The sequence below is a fragment of the Apaloderma vittatum genome, unplaced genomic scaffold (assembly GCF_000703405.1).
Source record: "Apaloderma vittatum isolate BGI_N311 unplaced genomic scaffold, ASM70340v1 scaffold3072, whole genome shotgun sequence".
In the NCBI taxonomy this organism is placed as follows: Eukaryota; Metazoa; Chordata; class Aves; order Trogoniformes; family Trogonidae; genus Apaloderma; species Apaloderma vittatum.
This window is the reverse complement of record NW_009701882.1, coordinates 94,301-102,913: the sequence shown is the minus strand read 5'-3', so window position 1 is coordinate 102,913 and position 8,613 is coordinate 94,301. Positions and strand designations below refer to the sequence as shown.

The 8,613-nt window shown below is 40.7% G+C and overlaps 1 protein-coding gene across 1 annotated transcript in view; it reads left to right on the top strand.

Annotated features, from left to right (window-relative positions):
- Positions 1-5,615: 5,615 nt before the first annotated feature.
- Positions 5,616-8,613, top strand: part of MRPS27 (mitochondrial ribosomal protein S27) — a gene marked incomplete at its 5' end in the record, with an annotated part of 17,903 nt that continues 14,905 nt past the window's right edge. The window contains 2 exons of the mRNA XM_009879322.1: positions 5,616-5,767; positions 6,269-6,347. Of these exons, the coding sequence (XP_009877624.1) occupies positions 5,616-5,767; positions 6,269-6,347 (231 nt within the window). The remainder of the gene's footprint in view (positions 5,768-6,268; positions 6,348-8,613) is intronic.

The window sequence follows — 8,613 nt, the reverse complement described above, 5'->3', positions numbered from 1 at the left end:
CTCCCAGATCTGATTCTTTCACCAAGCGTAACGGTTAAGAAACAAGTAAACCTGTAACATCAGCATGGACAGAAATAAAAGCTGAATGTACTATAACTGGAAAGCAAGACCCAATACTGAAAGTATTCTTAAAGTCTCCTGTTCAGCTGTGCTTTTGTATTTTAGTTTCTCCATAACTACAAAATGATTGTTCAGGCCTGTTTTGAGGCCACAGTCGTCAGTGGTGATAGAGCTCTGTGCAGCTCCTGAACAAGACACTGCGCAAGAAATGTGTGTTCATGTGGAGGCAGAGCAAGCCTAGGTTAGAAGAAATAATTTTATGGTCAAAGCAGTCAAGAGGTAAATTATTTTAAAATCAAAGATTGTGGAAATTGAATAAAAATTCAGAATGAGGTCTGAATGTGGCCTTTCTTCAAGGAGTTTACGTACCACTTCTTGTGTAAGAGCACAATTCTGCCTCAGCATTAGACTATCCTCTGCTACAGTTGACTTGTCTAGTTTTTTAAACCTGTCCTGTTACTGCTTTTGATAACTGATTTCTTATACTGTGTATGCTGAGTGAGTTTATTTCATCACAAAAGGAACGCGTTCCTCTGGTTTTGCTTGAGTGTACGCAGTTAATGCATGAGGTACTTCTTAGAGGACTGATATGTTTGTATGTGAAATTTTTTAGTTATGCATACAAAGAAAGGTGTAAGCTAAGATGCAGGCAAAGAAGAGATGGAAAAATAACATTTTGTTCATGTTTAAAAGGAACTTTCAATCAACAAAGATTGTTTTCAGGGCTGTTGCCTTTGACGCTGACACATGAGCAATGCCTCTGGGTACATTTAAAATGCAGATGATTTTTCCCCAGGCCTGTGGCTTGAAATGACAAACAAAGGGAGAGTTTTGGGTGATGTTTCCTTAGCCTTCCAGTTTCCAAGCTAAGCCTGCATGGAATCCATCTAATCATTATGCACTGCAGCTTAAAAAATGTGCCTGGGAAGAAAAAAACTTGGCATTGCCAAGGAGCTTCACAGCTCTGCATGACTTGTGTAAAATGTCAAGTTTGGATTCATTCCATTGCAAGAGCTTCTTCCTGGCATGCAGAGACATTTCTTATACTTATTCATTTTAAGTCTTCTTACATTTTGCTTCAGCACTTTCTAGAGTTTTATGTGGATGAGAAGAAATCTGGCACTCTTCCCTTCTGATTAAAGCAAATCAACATACATATTTCTCTCTAATTCTAAAAGAAGTAAAAGAGATCTGAAGTGTAGGTGGAAGAATTTTGTTACGGTGACTACCACTAGGTAGGTTCCTTCATTTCCTAGACTAGATCCTACAAGGGGACTAGCAACAGAAGGAACCTTTTTGGTTTTAACTCTGAGAAAAGCACAATAACACATCTAAGTGATGTACATTATAAATAATAGAACAGTGGCAATTGCTCGGTGTCCTGTTCATTTCTCCAATTCCTTGCAATGTGGCAGATGGCACAGAAATCTCTAAAGTGTGAAAATAGAGAAGAACATTATAGCACAAGTGGTTTTATTTAAGGACTTCATTTGTATATGGTAATGCAAAATTAGCAAAGCAAAATGCAGGTGAAATTGAGAAAGTCTTGAAGAAATCTGGAGGTCTAAGAGATCGTGCACTTCTGTGCACTGGACGTTTTGATCATTTCAAAATACTTTTCTTTCTCATTAAGTCCGACAAAGTTAGAGAAAGGAAGAGGTCTCTTCTTCCTTTTGGGAAAAGAGTAGAAATAGTGTACGGCACAACAATATCCTCTGGCTCTACCAGCAATTGTCCTGACCTTTAAGAAAACCACAGAATAGAAAATGGAAGCTACTGATCAGTTTAGCAAAGAATTAGAAGAGCTCTGCTGAGCTGATTTTCCCTCTGTACGGCAGAGCTGTTTCTAGTAATATATTCTTTCTGCAGCACTTGCTCTTCTCTAATACAGCAAATTTTCCTTCTCCATCTTCCTCATTTGAGATCGTCCCCAAAGCAATGAACTCCCCTGTACCAAAAGAGGGAAGAGATGCAGCTCTGTATCTTGGTACTTCTACTAGCTTTCAGGGTTGCTGTATTACTTCCTCTGAGCATGCAAGGTATGTGAAAGCAGCACTGGAGTGCATCGGCACTTGATGGCACTAAACAAATTTAAAGGACCATTTAAAATAAGGAAGAGAAGCAGCTTGGCTTTTTTGCAGTATGGAAGGGCACCAACAGAAGTAAGTCATGCTTGCTGTATTGGAAGAGTACTCCATAAAGCAATTTCAACATCTGCTAAACTTTTCCTTTGTTCACTTTCTTTATCACAGCATGATTACTTCAGCACTGTTAGGAATAATGAACAGTAGGGCCTTGTGCGGTAAATGAATAGACTACAAGCACGTTCATAGCCTAAGGTGCTGTCCAGTTTATGAGCGAGTGTGTGCTGGCTTCGCTAAAAATATTCTGGTTGCCTCGTACTGAGGCTGTATGCTCGCTCTGTCTCTTTCAAGTTATAATAATTTTGCAAGTACAAAACAATGGTTTAATGAAAGTGAAGTTGATGTACTGCACCGTTTGAACATTTTCTAAAGTAAGGGGAATTCTAGTACCATTACACTGAATGCTGTTAGATTCACAATGACCTTGATATTTCAGGAACTCCTTGTCTTACAGATATTCTTTTTCTTGTTTCCTGTGGGGACAGATGTTCTTAGTTCAATGACTGAAAGGATGACCGTACTGAATCTTTAGTAATTAAGGTTAAAGTGCACCAACAGGGAGCTCCCCTAATGCTGTTACGGATGCGTCTCTTGGTCTTTTCTGAACGCATTATAAGAATTTTGTGCTTCTCAGATTTTTATGGGTTCTCAGAAATACGAGTTTCAGCAGCAGATGTCTGTAAGATATCCTCCTAGTCTTACCGTTAAACACACAGCAATTGCTAGACACTTCCTTTATTTAATTCACTCGGAATCCTCTGCTTTCTGGCTTTAGCCTCCTTCTGTCTTTTCGTCTGTCCCTGGACATATTGCGTTGCTTAATTATATTCTGTTTTGTGTTCTGTGGAGAAAGAGGAGGAGGCAGATGTTAGTACTTATCAAAATGACCAGCAATCTCCTCTATTCCTTGATTCACTTTTTGGTTAGTTTGTTTAGGTTATTTCTAAAAACAAATACTTTGTTGCCTTCTCTTCTCAGCTAGTAGAGATGGAGCTTAACCTTGCATTATACGGATCGGAAATAATTAAGTTTGCTGCGTACCTGTTTCCCTTTCATTTCCAATTCTCCTTCTGCTGCATCATGAATTAATGGAAATGCGTAGCATTAAGAGATCGTGTACATGCATATGTATTGCATTCTTGTTGACATGGAGACAGAAGAATTTTGGCACCAGTCCCCTCTTCTCATTCCCAGGCAACTGTTTTGCAATAAATTATTAGAATTAACTAATGAAATTCTTTGGCTGAGAAGCTGTTTGCTTTTTATTTGCATAGTATCTAGCGCAGTGGAGACTTGGTCTTAGTAATAACATACAGTAATTATATCTCATAGATACTGTGGTTGTCTATACACACACACACTCTCAAATTAGTATGAATATTTTTTAAACGTTTTTAAATGTGCCTCTGCATTTTGTTCATATCAATTGCAGAAACTTGTGCTGGCTGAAGATCAGTTTCATCCTGTTTCAAGACCACATTGCATCCCTGTTAGGCCTTTTACTGTCTGAGTGCAATTTGACTTTGCAATCTAGATGGATTTTACCATTACAGTAGCCTGTAGCATTCCCATGGTGCAGGAGGTATTGAAGTGTTCTCTCTCACTGTAGTGTACTCAGGAGAATAAATACAGCTCTGCAAAAAACGGTGAATATTCAGACCCATTAAAACCATTTTTATTTTTTTTTGCTTCCCTCCTGTGTAACTAATTAGTAGGAATGATGCCAAACATTTTATCAAAAGAAAGGCCTGAGTGTTTGAGAGCATCAGTGTCATGTTTTTGAAAGACAAGTCTGTAGTTTTCCACTTGTGAAACAATAGTAACTGTTTAATGAAGCAACTTTACACGACACTGGCAGCTTTATTGCTGAATACTGGTGTTGCACTCTGACCTGTCTTAAATGGCTGGTGAAACAGGCTGTAGCAATTAGGTAATTGTTTCATCAAAATATGATTATATCCAAATGCCTGTAATTGATGCTTCCTGTGAGTATTATTGAAACAGGACTTTAATGAAAGCAAATACATGTTCTTGTTGTTCTCAGTATTTGAAATCTAGAGGGAAGAAAATGGAAAGCAGTTAAATGAATGTTTGTCATTTACTATTCAAAGCGTGCTTTTCTTTAAATGTTAAATTTTAACTCAATGGGGAGATTTCATGTACCACGTAAAAAACTGTAAATTTAGACTTTGTATAATAGTTTAGTTCTGGTTTTTGGCACGGATGTCTTCTGCATCCTGAAGGCTCTCTAGGCTGCAGTATTTTTCCAGGCTTGGTCGTCTGAGTAGCCCTCAGCCATGGGATACAATACGCAGAGATTCACTGAGGGCAGATGACAATTGGTGGTCATGGTAATCTGATAAATGTTCTGGAAAGCATGCTCACTCGGATGGAAGAGCCAACCCTGCCTCTACATGGTGCTGCAGCTTGGCTTGAGGCTGCAAGCATCTGCACATGAGCCCGGCTCAGTCATTGGCATTTTCTATAGGAAGTGGCAGTCACTTCTGTGCTGGGGACTGAGCCCATTTTCATGCATACAGTCTGAATTGAGAAAGGTTCCATGTATCTCTTCACACCAGGGTGTGAAATTCAGCCCAGGACCAAGGCACCAGCTCCAACCACTGGAGTCTTAATTGGTTTTTGAGTCCTTGCCAAAGGTAAAGCTCCATATGCTTTTTGTCACTGCTTCTCCAAATGCAGAGCAAAGTGTGTATGTCTGAATAAGAATGAAATAAAAGAGGCTAAACTTAAAAGTATTTAGTTTTACAAATTGGTTGAGGGCCAGACTAGGAAGACTGCTGAAGCCATGGCATAAGGTTAAAGCAACACCAGTCTGGAACAAGGCAGCACTGGTGCAGGAGGGCAGGGAAGGGCTCTCCAGCAGTTTCCCTTGCGTGAGGTGTGCCTCAGACACTGATGAAGGGTTTCTAAAGCAAATGAGGCATGCAGCAGCCCAGGGATGACCTGCACTGAGCCACAGTGAATTCTTACATAGTTGAAGTGAGGCATGAGTGAGAGAGGGTGGGAGACAACAAATTACACAAGCTCCAAAATTTCAGACCGGGCTGTATTTCGATGTAATTCTGATACTTGCTGATGTCATCAGTCATTGAGCAGTGTTGCATTTTGATGAAACTGGCAACAACACTCTGTTATACAATCAGAAGGACAAGTACTACAGTGTTTATAGCAATCTCAGTTGGCCTTCCTAAATAATACGCATTTGTGAAAAGGTCAGATTCTCCCTTTGTACATGACATTGAAGTTTCGTAGCTCTTACCAGAAAGGGCTAACTGGAGTTACTTGGGGAGCAGTGATTGACTGCTAAGCCAAATACAAACAGATGTATATTTGGCATGTGTTCTCAATCTCAATGTGTGGATTACGGAATTTGTTTCTGTGATAACAAAGAGTCCTATTGTCACCTGGACCATTTGTCATTCTTTAGGTTTCGGCATAGTCCAAATTGCTGGTACTTGAGGGACTGGACCATCCACAGCTGGATCAGACAGTGCTTAAAGTATGGTGCACAAGACAAAGCCTTATACACGTTAAAAAACAAGGTAAGTTTTTAAAGGAAAAGACAAGAATATATCTGATTGGTTTTCTGAGACGTGTAGCTTACCAAGAATTTCTGCTGCAGCTTGGTCATGCATACTGTGTTTTTAAATTTAGATATTTCTTTGTCAAAACGAATATTAATGTTTTTTTAATGTTGCACTTGAATTTTAGCTAAAGCTCTTTACAGCTTTTATTTCCAGTTCTTTCTCAGGGACCTTTTTATTTTTAAACAGTGTTGGTGTTGAAATCATGCTAAATGCAGAAGAGGCATAAAAACCTGATAGGAAATGCCCCTCCTGTTCCCAGAGGCTCAGATAAAATGCCAAAAACCAAATCCGGTATATCAAAAGTTAAAATGCCTACATCACATCTGCTTGTGTTGCTTGACCAACTGTCACATTGCAGCAGTGTGCAGTTCTGATCTTTCTGATACCTGCAGCACTATGCTGCAGGTATATTTGAAGAGCAGATTTTCACACTGATTTTTTTCTTTCCTTCTGCAGGTTCAGTATGGAATTTTCCCAGATAATTTTACATTCAATATTTTATTGGATTGTTTTATAAAACAGAACAATTATGAAGGTAAGAAAATATGTACCAGTTCTGCATCCTTAGTTGTATACTTTTGTATCTGCAGAGCCTTTCCTTGGATTAAAAACTTGTAGCCATATTTTCTGTGAAGTCCCTTTAAAAACATGCCTTCTCCTTCCTTTGAACTACTTTTCTGAATGTTTATATCTCATTTCTCTTGAGTTTTTATTTGTTATGTAGTTTTGAAACACATTCACTTCACAGTTTGTTCTGTGATGAATCACATTTCAAATGTAAACCAATTTCTCCATTTTTTACAAGTCTGATTTACATGCTAATCATATAATGTCTTAAGTTGGAAGGGACCTTAGAGATCATCTAATCCAACCTCCCTACCATGGTTAGAGCAGGTTGCTCAAAGCCTCATCCAACCTGGCCTTGAACATTTCCAGGGAGGAGTCATCCACAACCTCTCTGGGCAATCTGTTCCAGAGTCTTGCCACCCTTATACTCGAGAATTGCTTCCTAAGATCCAATCTAAACCTATTCTGCTTCAGTTTAAATCCATTACCCCTTGTTCTGTTGTTGGACACTCTTGTAAAAAGTCCTGCTCCAGCCTTCCTGTGGGTTTCTTTCAGATATTGGAAGGCAGCTATAAGGTACCCTCAGAGTCTTCTCTTTTCCGGGCTGAACAATCCCAGCTTGCTCAGCCTGTCCTCATAGCAGAGGCCAAGCACCCAGCTCCTAGATCATCTTTGTGGCCCTCCTCTGGACTCATTCCAACAGATCTCTGTCCCTCTTATGGCAGAGACATCAGAACTGGATGTTGATCTGCTTGATCTTGATCTGCTGGCCACTCTCCTCTTGATTCATCCCAGGACAGGGTTGACTTTCTGGGCTGCATGAGCGCACCGCCGGCTCATGTTGAGCTTCTTGTGTGTAAACACCCGCAAGTTCTTCTCTTCAGGGCTACTCTCAACCCACTCTGTACCCAGTTTGTATTTGAGCCTGGGTTTGGCCTGATCCAGGTGTGGGACTTTGCACTTTGACTTGTTGAAGCTCATGCAGTTTGCACTGGCCCGTTTCTCAAGCCTCTCACGGTCCCTCTGGATGGCATCTCTGCCCTCAGGTGAGTCCACCACACCACACAGCTTGGTGTCGTTGGCAGACTTGCTGAGGGTGCACTCGATGCCATTGTCCATGTCACTGACAAAGATGTTGAACCACTGGACCCAGAACAGAGCCCTGAGGAAATCCACATGCCACTGGTTTCTACATGGACATCAAGCCATTGACCACAGCTCTTTGAGTGCGACCTTCTAGCCAGTTTCTTATCTTCTGAGTGGTCCATCCATGAAATCCACATGTCTCCGTCTTAGAGACAAGAATGTCATGTGGGACAGTGTCAAATGCCGTGCACAGGTCCAGGGAGATGACTTCATTTGCTTTCCCTGTATCAACCAGAGCTGTAGCTCTGTCACAGAAGGCCACCAAGTTAGTCAGGCACAATTTGCACTTAGTGAAGCCATGTTGGCTGTCGCCAATCACCTCGTTATTTTTCGTGTGCCTTAGTACAGCTCCCAGGAGGATCTACTCCGTGATTTTACCTGGCACAGAGGCGAGGCTATCTGGTTTGTAGTTCCCTGGGTTTTCTTTGCTTCCCATTTTAAAAACAGGAGTTATATTTCCTCTTGAAGTGGGAATTTCACCAGAGTGCAACGAGTTCTCAAATATGATGGCTAGTGGCCTAACAACTTCAGCTGGCAGTTCCTTCAGGACCCATGGATGTATCTCATCAGGTCCCATGGACTTGTGCACCTTCAGGTGTTCTATAGATGTTGCTGGACCTGATCTGTTCCTACCCTGGGTGGTTCTTCATTCTCCCAGCCAGTGCGCTCTGTGACTTGGGTGGTGCAGCTCAAGTGGTTACCAGTGAAGACTGAAGAAAAAAAGTTGTTGAGTACTTCAGCCTTCTCCATATCTTCGGTAACCAGGTCACTTGTATTGCTTCAGAGAGACCCCACATTCTCTCTTCATTTTGTTTTTTTTTTTTCTCTCACATACCTGTAGAGTCTTTTTCTGTTTTTTTTATAATGTCTCTAGCCAGATTTGATTCTGTCAGGGCTTTAGCTTTTCTAACCTCGTTTCTAGTTTCACAAGCAATCTCCTTGTAATCATCCCACGTTATCAATCCTTACTTGCACAATTTCTGGATTCTCTTTTGTGTTTGATTTTGGCCAGGAGTTCCTTGTTCATCCATATAGGTGTCTTGGCATTTTTGCCAGATTTCTTCCTTTTAGGGATGAATTGCCTTTGA